Here is an 18,367-nt window from a genome sequence, read left to right as displayed (position 1 = left end):
CGAGAAAACACTCCCAACAAGATTGCTTGCTCCAAAATCGAAGAGGCACCGTCCTCCGAATCTCGAGAGCCAGACTCCCAACATGACTACTTTCTCAAAAATCGAAGAGAGGGTAAAGGAACAGTACCATTGCTGGATAATTGGAAAGTCTCTGTGTGTCAACCTCTGTGCTTCGTGGCAAGGTAGATTAGCAAACATGCCCAACCTTTACTCACATTCGAGAAAACACTCCCAACAAGATTGCTTGCTCCAAAATCGAAGAGGCACCGCCCTCCGAATCTCGAGAGCCAGACTCCCAACATGATTACTTTCTCAAAAATCAAAGAGACACCGCTCTCCGAATCTCGAGAGCCAGACCCCCAGCATGATTGCTTTCTCAAAAATCGAAGAGGCATCGTCTCCGAATCTCGAGAGCCAGATCCCCGATAGGATTGCTTGTTCGAAAACCGAAGAGGCAACATTTTCCCAACTTCAAGAGCCAGATCTCCTTGGATAAAGCTGTCTGTAATCTTCACACGCAACATCAGCTTTCCAGATACCACAGACCACTTTTTCAAAGTGCTCTGACAGAGTTAAAACATGTGAAGCTGGCAGCTTCCACTGCCGTGCTATGACCAAGTAGGGTAAAGGAATATCATTACTACTTGTTGTTAAGGAGACTCCTATATATGTCGACCTCCATCCCCAACGGACAGGCAGACCTGCAAAAATGCTCAACCCTTCCTCATATATGAGAGGGCACTCCCAACGAAGCCTTTCAAAATATTCAGCTTTCTTGCCCCCCGATAATACCTCTGCAAACAAGCTATACTAGAGCAAGAATATCTCATATCATCAGGGTTAAAAACAAGAGTATCCCATATCATGCTTTTTCCCTGTCTTTTCCTTTGGCCTTGTTCTTATCTGCAAGACAAGGAAAAAGAGAGCAATCAGTCAGCACTTGGAATCAAGCTTCCAGTTAGGAACTGACTGCCTGGAACCCCTTACCTGATTACTTACCTGCCATTGCTCTCGAGTACTCATCTTCAACATCTTATGCTTCCAGGGAAGATACTGCATCTGCCTGAGGAACAGATAGGGCAAGGGAGAAGGATACAAGGAAGCATGTGGAGACAAGCGTAACAGCACACGTGCCGATACATCCATTACTCTGTCAAAGCAAAAGTATCCCATATCAGTAGGGTCGAACGTACTCTAGATTTGATGGACTTGTTTTGACCCTCAAATTCTTAAGTCGGTCTTATACTCTGGAGGAAACCAGAAAACCCTCCAGCTCAGTTCAAGAATAAGCCTGTGGAAAGTTACTTCTTCAAAAGCAAAAGTATCTCATATCATCTCTTCTCATTTTCTTCTCTTTATCCTTCATGCTGCCTGCAAGATAGGGAGAATGTGAACAATCAGCCGGAGCTCTGATGGCTTACCTTGTCTGTCACCTCTTTCAGCAGATCCCCTAGCTCGGCGACTTGAGGGACTCCTACTACATGGTTTGTATCGCGCTTGACCAAGCCTGAAACTACAAGTAAGCTTCAAGTGAAATTGATACATTACCTTGTGCATCTCCACCAGTTAAAGATACCACCCCTGGATGGAGGAAGAGTACTTCCAGAGAAGATGCCACATCTACCTATGAGACAGATAAGGCAAGTCAAGACGATACCACACTCAGATACTTAGAAGTTTCGTGATTACGAGATTATTCTCCCACAATATTTCCTAATGTCATTTGTACTAAATCATTCACTTGTACTCACTAAAGGAGAGCTTAAACCTATGTATTTGTGTAAACCCTTCATAATTAATGAGAACTCCTCTATTCCGTGGACGTAGCCAATCTGGGTGAACCACGTACATCTTGTGTTTGCTTTCCTATCTTTATCCATTTATATACTTATCCACACTAATGACCGGAGCAATATAGCGAAGATCACAAAAAGCGACCGTTTTTGCTACCTAGGATCTATCGTGCAAGAGAACGGAGAATTAGATGGAGATCTCAACCATAGAATACAAGCTGGATGGATGAAGTGTAAGAGTGCATCCAGCGTGTTGTGTGACCGTCGTAGGCAACTGAAGCTCAAGGGAAAATTTTATAGGACGGCAATAAGGCCAGCGATGTTGTATGGCACAAAATGTTGGGCGATGAAGCATCAACACGTACACAAAGTAGGTGTGGCGGAGATGAGGATGCTTCGTGGGATGTGTGGGCACACGAGAAAGGATAAGATTGGGAATGAGGATATCCGAGGTAAAGTAGGAGTAGCCGAAATTGAAGGAAAGATGAGAGAAAATCGGTTCCGGTGATTTGGACATGTGCAAAGAAGGCCTACTGACGCTCCGGTTCGAAGATGTGACTACGGGACAGAGGTTCAGGCTGAAGGGGTAGAGGAAGACCTAGGAAAACTTTGGAAGAGACTCTAAGCAAAGACTTAGAGTACTTGGATCTAACGGAGGACATGACACAAAACCGAGCACAATGGCGTTCTAGGATTCATATAGCCGACCCCACTTAATGGGAAAAGGCTTTGTTGTTGTTGTTGTTGTTTGTTGTTGTTGTATGCTGTCTCTCTAGCATTATCTTTTTCCTTCCATTGTTTAATTCTTTTGATTAAGTGGGCAAGGAGAGACTCTTGGTTGGCTGTAGACTTGGTCAATAATAGGCGATTTCCACAGGCTATATTATTAAAGATATTATAATCTTTAAGATAATGCTAGAGAGATTAAATTTACAATCTAAATTTTGTAAATTAAATAACATGGAAGTTGATAATTAGATTATTACTTACGTGTTCAATTGATCAACATGCTTATTTCTTATTGATGACACATCATTTAATTTGTAAATTTTAATCTAGTCTATCTAGCATTACTCATTAGGTCTTTAGTGATGGTCTCTTTCTTCTTGCACCTAATAGTTATGGCCAACAATAATTGTTGCATTTGGTGACTCAAAAATTGTCTCTTTCTCTTTGTTCCGAATCTTTTACTCATATCATATGTACACGCTTATGCATTATATTACTCCAATCTATTAATTAAAATGCATGATAACATAAAAAGAAAAAGATCCCAATCTTAATCTTAATTAATTAGGTAATCAATTTGACTAATCATGTGTTGTATCTGCCCGTCTAAGAGCAAACTCCCAACGCAATTTTTATTATAAAAAAGACAATAATGATGTTCTGGTTAATTACCAAACAAGGGCACACAAATTAACTGTAAATTTTAAGCTCGATCGAGCTGTTATTTAGAGGAATAATGAATCGAATATATGATTAGGAACTGAGTTGTTTGTTTAAGTTCAGCAATACACCAGACATGATCAACTGTTTCATGCATGCATCACTCACAAAGAAGAAGATGATTCAAAGTTAGAAGGAAGCCTACAACCTGTCACTCTCACACCAACCAACTACTAGGAAATTGTCACTTAAATTATAGGGAACAAACACTCTTATGATTACGCGTGTGGTCCGCTCAACTATTGACCACCAACTACTAGGAAATTGTCAGTTAAATTATATGGAACTGAGACTCTATGATTAACATGTGAGGTCCACTGAACCATTGACTAGAAAATATATCAAGTCGTCTCTTTCCGAAACGAAATCAATCACTCTTCCTCACCTCAACACTTCTTTGAAGACAAGAAAAAAAAAAAAAAAAAAAAAAAAAAAACAACAGAGAGAGAGAGAGTGAAATGGCAGGAGCTTTGATCGGAGAGGCTTTTCTCTCTGCTTCCATCCGGACGCTATGCGACAAGGTTTCTTCTGGCGAGCTCGTGGACTTCTTCCGGCGGAAAAAACTTGACCATTCACTATTGGAGAAACTGAAGCTGACGTTGTTGACCCTTCATGCAGTGCTCAATGATGCAGAGGAGAAGCAGATTGTCAACCCTGCTGTGGGGATGTGGCTCAACGAGCTCAAACACGCTGTCTTTGATGCGGAGGATCTACTGGATGAGATCGATGCTGAAGTTTTGCGCTCCAAGGTGGAAGCTGAATATCAAACTAAGAAAACCCAGGTGTGGAACTTCCTATCTACCTCTCTTAATCCTTTTTGTCAAGGCATGAATGGTAGGGTACAAGTGATATTTGAGAGACTAGAACACCTTGCGAAACAAAAAGATCTCCTTGGTCTTATAGGAGTTGTCAAGGGAACAGTTTCTCAAAGAACTCCCACAACATCCTTTGTTGAGCATGAATTTAGTGCTTGTGGTAGGGAAAGAGATGAAAGGGAGTTGAAAAGGATGTTGCGATCGGATAATGCAAGTAGTAGCCACATATCGGTAATCCCCATAGTGGGAATGGGCGGGGTTGGTAAGACAACCCTTGCTCGGGTCCTTTACAATGATAAAAAAATAAAAGAGCATTTTGATGTTACAGCTTGGGCCTGTGTTTCCGAAGATTTCGATGATATTAGGGTAACTAAAACCCTTATTGAATCAATTATCTCAAAACCTTGCAGTCTTCAAGATATGAGCTTGCTTCAAGTTGAACTTAGGGAACAAGTGAGGGGGAAAAAATTCCTATTTGTGTTGGATGACCTTTGGAATGACAACTATAGTGATTGGGATCTTGTACGGGCTCCCTTTACTTATGGGGCGAGGGGAAGTAAGGTCATAGTGACAACAAGGAACGAAAGTGTTGCATCCCTTGTGCACACTGGTCCTATTCACTACTTGAGACATTTGTCAGATGAAGATTGTTGGTTGTTACTCTCAAAACATGCATTTAGAAATGAAAATCCTAGTGCACATCCAGAGTTGGAAGAAATTGGTAAGCAAATTGCACACAAGTGTGACGGTCTTCCTTTAGCTGCAAAAGCACTTGGGGGTCTCTTAGGTTGTAATGTAGGTTACAAGGAATGGAGTCACATATTGAACAACAATCTTTGGGAGACATTACATGATAAAAGTGTTCTTCCATCTTTAAGATTGAGTTACCATTATCTCCCTACTTATTTAAAACAATGCTTTGCTTATCTCTCAATTTTTCCAAAAGACTATGAATTTGAAAAGGAAAATATAATTCAACTTTGGATGGCACTTGGTTTAATTCCACAAGCTGAGAGTGGTCAAGGATTGGAAGAGCTCGGTGGGAGATACTTTGATGAACTATTGTCACGATCACTACTTCAAAGATCATGGAAATCAAGTTTCACAATGCATGATCTCATTAACGACTTGGCTATGTCTGTGTCTGGAGAATTTTGTTTTAGGTTGGGTGAGGGACAACCACATGAAGTTCCTAAACGAGTTCGGCATTTGTCATATATGAGAGAAAGATTTGATACCGTAGCAAAATTTAAGCCATTGGATGAAATTAAGTGTTTGCGCACCTTGTTTCCCATGTCTTTAAGACCATACTATAAGTGGGATAAGAGCCTATATGTAAGCATAAAGGTTCTAGAGGATTTGTTACTAGCACAAAGATGTTTACGGGTGTTGTCATTGGCAAGATATAAAAATATAACTCAGTTACCTGATAACATTGGTAAACACTTAAGCTTGCGCTACATCGACCTCTCTTACACTGCAGTTAAAACGTTACCAAATACGATGTGTGAGCTCTACAATTTGCAAACTCTATTATTGTTAGGTTGTTCCTCTCTTGTTGAATTGCCTGCAGACATGAGGAAATTGATTAATTTGCGTCTTCTTGATATTAGAGAAACTTGTATAAAAGAGATGCCGGTGCAAATGGGTAGACTAAAAAGTTTGAGTACATTGACTGCTTTTGTGTTGGGGAAATCTACAAGGTCAAGTGGCATTGGAGAACTGGGGCAATTGTCGAACCTTCGAGGAAAACTATCTATCTTGAATCTGCAAAATGTAGTCAATCCTATGGATGCCTTGGGGGCCAATTTGAAGGATAAGAAAGACCTTCACGAAGTAGAGTTGGCATGGGGTCATGAGGATGCAAATGATTCCGTAAAAGAGAGACATGTACTTGAAAGCCTACAACCTTCCGTAAATTTGGTGAAGCTGACCATCAGATTTTATGGTGGAACTACGTTTCCGGATTGGTTGGGAGACTCTTCCTTCTCCAGCATACAAGTCATGCATCTCACTGATTGTAGTACTTGCTTGTCATTGCCACCAGTTGGAAGGTTACCCGCCCTCAAAGAGCTCTATATAGAAAGGATGAAATTTGTTGTGAGTATTGATGTTGAGTTCTACGGGGGTAATGGAGCTTCTCTAAGTCAACCATTTCAATCTCTCAGGAAGCTAGTGTTTAAAGAGATGCCGGAGTGGGAGGAATGGCTGTCAAGTCCAGGTAGTGGTCAATCTTGCTTTCCTTGTCTTGAGGTGCTTATTTTACACAATTGTCCGAAGTTGAGAGGAAACTTACCTCATCGTCTTCCTTGCTTGAGACAACTTGAAGTGGACGACTGCAGGGTTCTGCATGAAAGGGCTACCAGAACAAGATGGATACCCTGGTCTCTCATCGTTAACACGGAATCCTTGCGACAATCTCTTAAAGAACTGAAGATAGTTAGATGCCCTGGTCTCTCGTCGTTACTCGAGACGGAGTCGCTGTCCTCGCTTTGGAGGCTTGGGATTCAAATTTTTAGTAGCACAGATTGCTTGCAGCCGCACTTCAGCAGTTGTCTTGAAAGATTGAGTCTCGTTAACTGCGCGTCACTCTTGTCGTTCCCGAGAAACGGTCTACCCACTTCGTTGACATATCTTGGAATAGAAAAATGCAGGAGATTAGAATTCCTATCTCATGAGATGATGGCCAAATTGACATCCCTTCAAGATTTGAGATTGAGGGACAGCTGTGATTCACTGAGGTCCTTCCCGCTGGGCGTTTTCCCCAAACTTTCATTTCTTAATATCGAGGGCGGTAAAAATCTAGAATCCCTTTCCATTGGAGAAGGAGCTGATGATGAAAATCTCACTCATCTCGATTCTCTCTTTATCTATGACTGTCCAAATCTGGTCTCTTTTCCCCACGGGGGATTGCACACTCCCAAACTGGCTCGATTTACAGTCTGGGGATGCAAGAATTTGAAGTTATTGCCCGACCGATTACACACCCTCACCGCCCTTCGAGACTTAGATATATACAATCTTCCAAATGTTGAGTCATTTGCAGAAGGGGGTTTGCCTCCCAACCTACAATCATTTGGAATCATAGGTTGTGAGAAACTGAGGCCTTCAGTGGAGTACTGGGGTTTGCAACGACTTGTCTCCCTCCGAACATTTCGGATCTGGAGCAGCGAGGATTTGTTGGACACTGTGCTCAAGGAACAGCTGCTCCCTACCACACTTCACGGTCTCGAAATCTCTGGAGTGAATAGGCTGAAATCTTTGAAGGGAAAGGGACTTCAACACCTCAATTGTCTCCAAGAGCTCGAAATTACAAGCTGTCGTCGTCTCAAATTCCTGCCAAAAGAGGGTTTTCCGGCATCGCTCTCTTTTCTGAGCATCAAAAAATGTCCTTCTCTGAGGAAGAGGTGTCGGGAGAAGACGGGAGAAGAGTGGAGCAAGATAGCTCACATTCCTTGCATCGAGATAGATGATCAAGTCATCATTTGAGATCTCAAAGTCAAAGTCAGGTACGTACAGAGCACCATTTTCATTCCATAGCCAAGATTCAGATTCTGTACAAAGTTTCTCTTCAATTATTTGCCGTCATTTATACTGTTTTAATCGATCAATCAATCAGTTTTTAATTGTTTAATTCAACTACGCGACCCTTCCATCTTCCTTCCGTGCTTGTTCCCCCCTGTAAACCATGTATCGTTAAATTTCAAGACAATATCATCCGAGGGCAACTTGTGTTAGCTTACATTAATTACTAGTCGTCGAATCGTGCTCTGGCTTATCTGTCATGAATATGATTCTCCCACATGGGCGATGAGGTAACCCTGGATGATGTTTTTTATTTCTTTCTCATACTTATGTGATTTGATTGTGGTGGAATGCATATTCATCTCAATATAAGGAAAAGATCCCGATTGTCAAACTTGAACGTTTAAGTGATAAACTGGATTGATTAAAACTTTCACATTGCTATCTTTCCTTGTCAATTCATGTCTAAATTTTTTTCCCGCTTTCAGAGTTTGATTGGGATGATAAAGTAGGGGAAAATGTGAAGGCATCATTTAAGCTTATGTATTAGTCAAATGTTAACAGCGAAATTCAACTATGCTTTCATGGCAAAATTATGTCACTAACTTGTTTGTCGGCTTTGCTGATGCAGATAGCAAACTGTGCTGTAAAGTTTGAATTACCTAAGTCCATTGCTTCCATCAATTAGTTGTCTATGAATGGTTCCCTTGCAGTGTGACATGTATATGATTCTCCTTCAATTGGATAGGTAACCCCTGGAATGATGTTTTTTCTCATATGCTGCTTTATTTTCAATACAAGCAAAAATGCCTTTTCATCTTCCCTTCATGTTGCTGCCATCTTCGTGTGGTTGCAGATCTGTTTTGGTACATACACAGCTGATGAAGTGAGAACGGGCGACGATGATCACAAAACAAAAATGAGAGCAAGTTTCTTTGGAGCACTGCCCTCATGCTTGCGCTTGTTGGAAGTTAGTACATTATGTTACAAGAGCAGGTGGGTGGTTGCTGCACTACACATTTTCACAGGAACGATATTTCTTATGTTGAACACTGCAGATAACAAAAGTTGAATTCCATTTCACTTTGTTTCTTCAGAATTGTTTCTGAAAAGTTCATAAATAAACAACTTTTTTCCCCATTTTAATTGAGTTTAAGTGTGACAGAGATAGTTCTAGAGACGTTGATTATATTCATTAATATAAAGAAAAAGCCACTTGTTAACCGTGCGCGTAATAAAGTGAATAGCTCATGTATAAGTTGATGCTAACTCAATCTATTTATAAGTTGGCATTATTTAAGAAGCTGCACCAATTAGGTTTCATATTAAGATCCATTTGCTTGTTTTGTAAGATCAATCAATCGTTTATAATTTTATCATATTTGAATTCAGGATTATTCATATATGTTGAGCTGGGGTATGGAAAAGGAAAGCACTTGCTTTGGCATCCTATCGAAACGGATAAGAGAAGAAACATGATTTTCATAATTTGATGTGGAAATGAAGTGGGAGAACGCATTGATCTGCAGGTAAAGCTCTATCTTCTTTCACTACATTAACTGTGCACAAACCTTCCATGACTTTTTGTTGGAATGTCCACATACTCTCCTTAAAGTAAACGATCCTGCTCTTTTATTTTCATCTGAAATTGTACCTATTGTCACAGCCTATGAGCATCTTATTCTCTGGAAGGGTTCCAAAGGAACTGAGAGATTACAGCAGTTTGCTCTACCATTGGGGATGTTATGAGCTATCCCAGGACAAAAGGGTATGTTTTCTCTATGTGCGGTGACATTCGACTACAATTGGAATCTAATTAAATATGAGCAATCCCTTTGAGTATGTACAAGCAGAAGAAATAAGGGGAGATGGATGTCGAAAGCAATGATGGTTCGTGAAAAACGTATGGCTTTGAACAAGGTTTTAGTGACGTTGTTTATGCCCTCGAGTTTTGATAGGAAACCAGTGTTGTCACCAAGAAAACGAGGGAAGGAGAAGTCTCTTAATGGAAGCAAAGATATGAACTTGGATGCATCTCCGAAATCTGATGCAGGAAACTAAGAAAATGAATTAGGACGAGTTGATGGAAATTTGTAATGGCAGCAGAGATGGTGCTGCTGCTATGAGCAATAAGGATGTCAGTGCCAAGGCAGTCAGAAAGCATCGTAAAGTCAAGGAATGGCCCGGGAATATTGAGACTCAAGCGGTTGATTTTGGCAGCAGAGATGGTGGTGCTGTTGATTATGGTTTTTTCTTTGAATGCATATTGATATTGTTGTTGGTTGGTTTTAGTTCGGTTTAAGAGGACTTATGGTCTCGAGTTTTTGCAGGCAATGTGTGCTGATTCACCTGGCAAACAAGGGAAGGAGAATGAGCTTGATCAGAGCGAAGATGTGAAGTGCTCTGATGCAGCAAAACAGGACGAGTTGATGGAAATTTGTAATGAAGCAGAGATGGTGGTGCTGCTGTGAATGAGAATGATGCCAAGGGCAAGGGCAAGGGCAAGGCTGCAAGAGGGTTTCGCAGGGTCCAGGAATGTCGCATTTAGAGCAGAGAGGCTGATCTTGAGCTTCCCCTACCTCAAGGCACCATTAGTTACTGAGAATGTGGGAAATTGTCTCCAATTTTTGAAGTTCTGTGAAACTTTTTGAGAGGTAGTTCTTACTTTTGTTCTATTATATATTTGATTAAAGTGTTGATCAAAACTTGTCTTAATTGATTTTATGTGCCCTTTTTTTTGGGTGCTAAGACATTCTTGAACTTCCAATTCACTTGAAATCTCTTTTTTTTTCTTGTTTATTTTGACTCTAGTTTTTTTAAATTGAAAAGTCCAAAGCTGAATCTGTTCTTCGAGAACAATTGCGTGGGGGAAGTGGACAAAGTGGATGGCCTGGACAGTACTCCAGTGTTCATACAGGAGAGAGAGGCCAGGCCATTAGTGGAGTGGGGTGGGGTTTGCAACGACTTGTCTTCCTTCAAACATTTGGGATCACTGGTTGCAAGGATCTGTTGGAGATGTTGCTCAAGGAACAGCTACTCCCTTCCACTCTTACACTCTCCAATCTATGGAATAAAAGTTCTGAAATCTTTGGAGTGAAAGGGACTTCAACACCTCACTTGTCTTCGAAAGCTCAAAATTAGAAGCTGTGATAATCTCGAATTCCTGCCAAAAGATGGTTTGCCGGCATTACTTTCTTTTCTGAGAATCAAGTGCTGTCCTTCTCCGAGGATGAGGTGTCAGGAGAAGACGGGAGAAGAGTGGAGCCAGATAGCTCACATACCTTGCATACAAATAGATGACGAAGTCATCGTTTGAGATCTCAAGTCAAATTTAGGTACTTACATAGCACAATTTTTCATACAATAACCTGTTTCATTCCATAGCCAAGATTTCAGATTCTGTATAAGTTTCTCTTCAATTGTTTACTGTCATTTATACCGTGTTTAATTAATTAATCAATCAATCAGTTTTTAATTGTTCAATTCAACTACGCTACCCTTCCACCTTCATTTCGTGTTTGTTCTCCCCTGTAAAACCATGTATCTTTAAATTCCAAGACAATATCATCCATGGGCAACTGGTGTTACCTTACATTAATTACTAGTCGTCCAGTTGTGCTTTGGCTGTCTGTCATCATGAATATGATTCTCCTGAATGAGATGAGTTAACTCCTGGATGATTTTTTTTTTCTTCTCGTAGTGATGTGATTTGAATGTGGTGGAATGCATATTCATCTTAAGGAAAAGATCCAGATCCAGATTGCCAAACTTGCACACATAATAAACTGGAATTAATTTGAAAAAACTGTACCAATTAGGCTGGACCTATTCAAATCAGCATGCATATCCTTGTTTTCTAAGATCACTGGTTAATTTACAGCATCTTCATCTTTGAATTTAGGGCATCCTTCTGAGACGAGGTATGACAAGAAACAAGCATTTTCTTAATTTGATGATGAACGAGCAAAACCATGTGAAGGTAAAACTTGCCTCTAATTCTTGTGAACTGTAATACCTTGCATTTGTCAATTAAAATTACGGTTGTAATTTAATACTTTGCACATTATCGGTTGAACAAATAAAATTTGAACCTTATTATTCTTATCTTCTTTTCACATAATTCCAAAAGTTATAACATCCACCTCTGGAAGACTAACCAAAATTACCATGGTTATGAAAAGATTCAACTGATTTTCTTGTTTTATGGTCTTGCAGTTGCATACTCAAGGATTTTGAATTCGAAGAATGGTGAAAGAAAAGCACATGGATCTCCTTTTGTTTCTGAGTTCCTTGCATGAATATGCTGCACATTTTGGATGAAATGGTTTTCGGAATGAAAAGATGATCAACTCATGTGCACAGGTGGCCATATCCACATCAATATGAATTTCACTATGGGAGTTGTTTAGTCAATATTTAGGAATAAGCAATTCAGGAAAACTGGTTCCAACATTTTCTTATATTTTTGGATCTTGGTACACCTCAAGTGATTGCTCTTTCTAAAACTTTCACTTTGCTATATTTCCCTGTCAAGTCATGTTTAAATTCTGTTCCAACTTTCAGAGTTCGATGGCCATGATAAAATGGAAAATGAAGGGAAAAATGTAAGGAAAATATTATTGAGGCTTTTATAAATATGTTACATCTATCTGTAGAATTTAGCTTAATCATTTCGGCTTATTTATTAGTGAACTGTTGACTGCGAAATTCAACTATGATCTGAGTGAGGTCAAAATTATGTCACTAACATGTTTGTTGGCTTTACTGGTGCAGAGAGCAAACTGTGGAATTGTAAAGATAGGATTATAGGATTATCTAAGGCCAACAATTTTAACATCCATCAATTAGTTGTCCAGGAATGGTTCTCCTGCTGTTTGGCGTGAATATGATGCTCCTTCAATTGGATAGGTATCCCTGGAATGATGTTTTACTTGTATACTGCCTTATTTTCAAGACAAGCAACATGGCTTTTCATTTTCTCTTCATGTTGCTGCCATCTTCGAGTGGGTGAAGATATGTTTTTGTACACAAACAGCTGTGGAAGTGAGAACGGGGTGACAATGACCAGGTTCAGGTTTCCTTGGAGCACTACCCTTATGCTTGCGATTATTGGAAGTCAGCAAATTATGTTACTAGAACAGGTGGGTGGTTGCTGCACTACACTTTTAACAGGAACTATTTCTTATGTTGGACACCGCAGATGAGCTGTAAGCCTGTAAGTGAGTTTCATTTCACTTTAGTTTCTTCAGAATTGTTTCTGAAACGCTCATAAAAACTTTTTTTGTTTTCTCTTTTTAATTGAGATAGAGAGAGACAGAGATAGCGAGAGTCTCATAGACATTGATCATATTCATTAATAGAAAGAAAAAAAAGTCGAGATTGTTAAACATACACGTAATAAAGTGAATAGCTCATGTATAAGTTAATGCTAATGCAATCTATTTGTTAATGGGAACTATTTAAGTAGTTGCACCGATTATATTTCATTTCACAATCCTTTTTCATGTTTTCTAAGATCGATCAATCAACTATAATTTCTTCATCTATGAGTTTAGGAATATCATGTAGAGCTGGGGTATGGAAAAGGAAAGCACTTGTGTTGGCATATCGAAATGGATATGGGAAGAAACAGGATTTCACAATTTGATGTGGAGGCGAAGAGGGAGAAGAATCGATCTGGGGGTAATGCTGTGAGTTCTTTCCCTACATTTACATCAAAACTGTCCACAAACCTTCCCTGAACCTTTGTTGGAATGTCCACACTCTCCTTAAAGAGAAAGATCATGTCCACACCACATATTATCTTAACATTGGCATGTTGTCACAGCTTGTGAACGTCTTATTCGCCAGAGAGTGATCAATTGGAACTGAGAGATCACAGCATTTTGCTCTACCTAGGTATGTTTTTTAGTTGTATGTGCAGTGACATGTGAGTACAATTGCAATCTAGTAAAACATCTTTATTTGGATACTGCAGGGTCGTCCATTACGGAGGCAACCATCTGATTCATTAAAATTTAGGTGGAGGATGGTCAGAGCAGGCTGTCAAATGTTAGAATTTTTCTTGGTAACAACTCTGAACCATGGTAGTTCTTCATGTACATTATTGCAGATAGCAGTACAAACCCTAATCAGTAGGAGGTGAAAAGAGTACCAATTATATCTTTTATTATTGTACAAAAGTCAACATGTAATTGTATAGATGGGGAATACGGGATGGAGCTCCTTCTGTTGAAAACTGCTTATTTTATGGCGCTGAAATAGCCAATCGACAAATACCTCTCCTCTCTGAGTCTAAAGTGTGCACGTATAATATTTTTACATTTTTAAGTAGGTTAAAATCGTACTGATATCACACGATTTTCTCTTCACCCCCTTTCAATGAACTGGTTTTTGATGCATTAATTGTTTGCTTGGCTTGCAGGCAAGAACGGGCCACGAGCCAGAGGCCTTCCAAAACTCGGTTTTCAAACAACGAAGAAAACTTGCAGGTTCCCATCCTCCTGAAAGCAATGAAGAAAACGCGCAGGTTTCCTAGAACTTCTGAAAGCATCGAAGAAAACGCGCAGGCTTCCCAGAACGTCTGAAAGCATCGAAGAAAACATGTAGCTCAGTCCTAAGGCTAATTAAGTTTTTAGGCATCAGAAGACAAAGTAGGTTTACATCCAAGTTACAAGTATTTGGCTGCCCCAGCTTCTGCATAAAACTCCTATATGGGGAAGTCGTTTCTGCTTCGGATTTCTCTGTATGGCACTGCTGATTCGGAGGGGGAAGTGATCTTAAGAAGCCGGCCAGCTGCCTCAGACAAAGAAGTGTGGTTTTAAACTTATGAATAGTGTGCAGAAGGAGAAAACGCATGTGCGAAAAGTATTTTTCTTGTTTTTGTTGTAATATCTGAAGACATTTTGGTATCAACTTTCTTCTTAAGTTAATGCGTTTCGATGTACTTTCATCCGTGTAGCATATTACACAGCAGTTTTGTGCAAGTGTTGTCGATGGGCTGGCCCAAGTTTAAATTTTTGGGCCCAGGCCCATGCTCAATTTGGTTGGGTGCTGAAGAAAACGAGAAAAACTTGGGTGTACTGAATTTTTTATTAATTTCTCTATCTCATTGGTAACGGTTGATTTAAGCGAGCCTCCGGAGGTATGGAGGCCTGTGATGTGCCATCATTTCGGATTTCCGACTTGTTAGGTGGAATTAGTTAAGAAGATTAAAAACTCGTTTGCATATGCTTTTAAAATGACTGAAGATTTTTTTATGAAAATATTTTTAGAATCAATCCTTAGTGGAAATACAAATAAATCCTGAAAAAACACTTAAAATACTTCTTAGAAGAAACACATAATTGGTGCTTCTTGCAAAAAGTACTTAAAAGTGTTTTTGAAATCCAAAAACATTTTATCTCTAAATATTTTCAATCATTTTAAAAACGCATCCAAATAAATCCTAAAACACTGATGATAATGCCGGTGCTTAAAGTGGTCGTGTTGTATTGGAGCGTAGACCAACACTATGACGATGTGAAAAAGAATCGGCACTTAGTGCGGACACGTTATGAAAATACAAAAAAAGCTTTCCCATCTCTGAACTTCATGTTGTCAATATAAAACATAGAAATATTCATTTGGATCAGCGTGGATTCTGTGTGGATTTATTTAAGAATCCAACTATGGTCTAAAAACAATCTCTGTAACATCACTCTTTTAGAAAATATTTAACGAATACCATTAGATCATGAAAATAATTAAAAAAATGCTTTCCTATCTCTGAACTTCATGTTGTCAATACCGATACTAATGACACTTTTCATCCCTTCTATGTAGAGCTCTTTGAGAGCAGGTAGCCGCCCAACTGGTGGCAATGAAAAGCAAGTACCACAATCACTGAGACACATGACTTGTATGTTGGAGAAGGAAGAGTCTCCCAACCAATCCGGAAACCTGGTTCCACCATAAAATCTGATGATCAGCTTCGCCAGATTTATGGAAGGTTGTAGGCTTTCAAGTACATGTCTCTCTTTGATGGAATCATATGCATCCTCACGACCCCATGCCAACTCTACTTCGCTGAGATGTTTCTTATCCTTCAAATTGGCCCCCAAGGCATCCATAGGATTGACTACATTTTCCAGATTCAAGATAGATAGTTTTCCTCGAAGGTTCGACAATTGCCCCAGTTCACCAATGCCACCCGACCTAGTAGATTTCCCCAATACAAATGCAGTCAATGTTCTCAAACTTTTTAATCTACCTATTTGCACCAGCATCTCTTTTACACAAGTTCCACTAATATCAAGATGACGCAAATTAATCAATTTCCTCATGTTTGCAGGCAATTCAACAAGAGAGAAACAACCAAACAATAATAGAGTTTGCAAATTGTAGAGAGTACACATCGTATCTGGTAACCTTTGAACTGCGGTGTCAGAAAGATCAATGTAGCGCAAGTTTAAGAGTTTTCCGATGTTAACAGGTAATTGAGTGATATTTTTATATCTTGCCAATGACAACACTCGTAAACACTTTAGTGATGGTAATAAATCATCTAGAACCTTTATGCTTACATAGCTCTTATCCCATTCATAGTATGGTCTTAAAGACATGGGAAATAAGGTTCGCAAACACTTAACGTCATCTAATGGCTTAAATTTTGGAGCAGTATCAAATCTTCCTCTCATATATGACAAATGCCTAACTCTTTTAGGAACTTCATCATGTGACACTCCCTTATCCAACCTCAAACAAAATTCTCCAGACACAGACCTAGCCAGGTCGTTAATGACATCATGCATTATGAAACTTGATTTCTCAATTGATGATCTTTGAAGTAGTGATCGTGACAATAGTTCATCAAAGTATCTCTCACCGAGCTCTTCCAATCCTTTATCACTGTCATCTTGTGTAATTAAACCCAGTGCCATCCAAAGTTGAATTATATTTTCCTTTTCAAATTCATAGTCCTTTGGGAAGATTGAGAAATAAGCAAAGCATTGTTTTAAATACGTAGGGAGATAATGGTAACTCAATCTTAAAGATGGAAGAACATTTTTCTCATGCACTGTCTCCCAAAGTTTGTTGTTCAAAATGTCACTCCATTCCTTGTAACCTACGTTACAACCTAAGAGACCCCCAAGTGCTTTTGCAGCTAAAGGAAGACCATTGCACTTACGTGCAATTTGCTTACCAATTTCTTCCAAGTCTAGATGTGCACTAGGATTTTCATTTCTAAATGCATGTTTTGAGAGTAACAACCAACAATCTTTATCCGACAAATGGCTCAAGTAATGAATAGGACTGGTGTGCACAATGGATGCGACACTTTCGTGCCTTGTTGTCACCATGACCTTACTTCCCCTCGCCCCATAAGTAAAAGGAGCCCGTACAAGATCCCAATCACTATAGTTGTCATTCCAAAGGTCATCCAACACAAATAGGAACTTTTTCCCCACCACTTTTTCCCTAAGTTTATCTTGAAGCAAGCTCATCTCTTGAAGATTGCAAGGTTCTGAGATAATTGATTCAATAAGGGTTTTAGTTACCCTAATAGCATCAAATTCTTCGGAAACGCAAGCCCAAGCTGTAAGACGAAAATGGTCTTTTATTTCTTTATCATTGTAAAGGAGCTGAGCAAGGGTTGTCTTATCAACCCCGCCCATTCCCACTATGGGGATTACTGATATGTGGCTGCTACTTGCATCTTCCGATAGCAACAGTGTTTTCAACTTGTCTTTATCTCCATCCCTACCATAAGGACTAAATTCATTCTCAACAAAGGATGTTGTGGGAGTTCTTTGAGAAACCTTCTCCTTAACGCCTCCTATAAGACCAATGAGATCTTTTCGTTTCTCAAGGTGTTCCAACCTTTGGAGTAACTCTTGTATCCTACCATTCATGCCTTGATAAAAAGGATTAAGATAAGTAGAGAGGAAGTTCCACACCTGTGTTTTCTTACTTTGATATTCCTCAGCTTCCACCTTGCTTCGCAAAGCTTCAGTATCGATCTCAACCAGCAGGTCCTCAGCATCGAAGATGGCATGTTTGAGCTCGTCGAGCCACTCTCTCACACGAGGTTTCTGAATCTGCTTCTCCTCTGCATCATCGAGCACTACATTAAGGGTCAGAAAAGTCAGCTTCAGTTTCTCCAAGAGTGAATGGTCAAGTTTTCTCCCCCGGAAGAAGTCCATGAACTCGCCAGAAGCAATCTTTTGGCACATCGTCTCGATAGAAGTTGAGAAAAAAGCCTCTCCAATCAAAGCTCCTGCCATTTTTCTCTGTTTGTTTGTTCTTGTGGTGAGGAAGTAACAATTCCTGTTAGGAATATATTATGTACATCTCAACCAAATTCCGTGAGGGAGAAGATTAGATTTTGTTTTTTAATTAATGCAGTGGACCACATAAATGGTGGGCTGTCCTTTGGAGAGAGGTTTTGTTTTCTTCTGTTCTGCGATTAAAAATGGCGGGAAAAAAAAACATTAAGTCACTGTTGCAATGACAGGACCAAATGCACTGGGATTTTGTAGGACAAATTTACAAAACTTCTCAACAGAGATTCACTTGATACTCAGTTAAATCTCGAAGTAAAATTCTTTACCCTCCTATTACCATTTTCTTCCCCTTCTCTAACACTTTTCTTTTGTTTTTTCTATATATAAAAAATTTAAAACAAAATGTTAACGTGATTTTAATCATAACCATTTAAATAGGAGAGAAGGAAATGAGAGAGAAATTAAGAAGAGAGAGAATCCTACTATTTACAGTCAAATGGTATCTGCACGTGTAAGTAAG

The 18,367-nt window shown here is 39.5% G+C and overlaps 2 protein-coding genes across 33 annotated transcripts; one reads left to right on the top strand and one right to left on the bottom strand.

Moving 5' to 3' along the window:
• Positions 1-3,557: 3,557 nt before the first annotated feature.
• On the top strand, positions 3,558-14,712 carry LOC103438624 (putative disease resistance RPP13-like protein 1). 32 transcript variants are annotated; one of them, XM_070824467.1, is made up of 16 exons: positions 3,558-7,566; positions 8,214-8,330; positions 8,439-8,578; positions 8,975-9,111; positions 9,249-9,350; positions 9,913-10,236; positions 10,412-10,917; positions 11,484-11,561; positions 11,798-11,944; positions 12,146-12,186; positions 12,356-12,490; positions 12,618-12,723; positions 13,138-13,272; positions 13,410-13,480; positions 13,560-13,649; positions 14,007-14,712. In XM_070824467.1, exon 1 carries the CDS (start codon positions 3,701-3,703, stop codon positions 7,544-7,546), a length of 3,846 nt encoding a protein of 1,281 aa, XP_070680568.1. In that variant the 5' UTR covers positions 3,558-3,700; the 3' UTR covers positions 7,547-7,566; positions 8,214-8,330; positions 8,439-8,578; positions 8,975-9,111; positions 9,249-9,350; positions 9,913-10,236; positions 10,412-10,917; positions 11,484-11,561; positions 11,798-11,944; positions 12,146-12,186; positions 12,356-12,490; positions 12,618-12,723; positions 13,138-13,272; positions 13,410-13,480; positions 13,560-13,649; positions 14,007-14,712. The 32 variants fall into 32 exon arrangements, with proteins under 32 accessions (XP_070680568.1, XP_070680564.1, XP_070680575.1 ...); XM_070824463.1 differs by having other exon boundaries at positions 12,618-12,797; XM_070824474.1 differs by having other exon boundaries at positions 12,596-12,723.
• A 615-nt stretch (positions 14,713-15,327) lies between these two features.
• Positions 15,328-17,847, bottom strand: LOC103438732 (putative disease resistance RPP13-like protein 1). Its single transcript, XM_008377278.4, has one exon. It carries the CDS (start codon positions 17,845-17,847, stop codon positions 15,328-15,330), a length of 2,520 nt encoding a protein of 839 aa, XP_008375500.3.
• Between the last annotated feature and the right edge of the window lie 520 nt (positions 17,848-18,367).

The sequence above is a fragment of the Malus domestica genome, chromosome 07, assembly GCF_042453785.1.
Source record: "Malus domestica chromosome 07, GDT2T_hap1".
In the NCBI taxonomy this organism is placed as follows: Eukaryota; Viridiplantae; Streptophyta; class Magnoliopsida; order Rosales; family Rosaceae; genus Malus; species Malus domestica.
The sequence above is the reverse complement of the archived record's forward strand: the minus strand, read 5'-3'. Positions and strand labels throughout refer to the sequence as shown.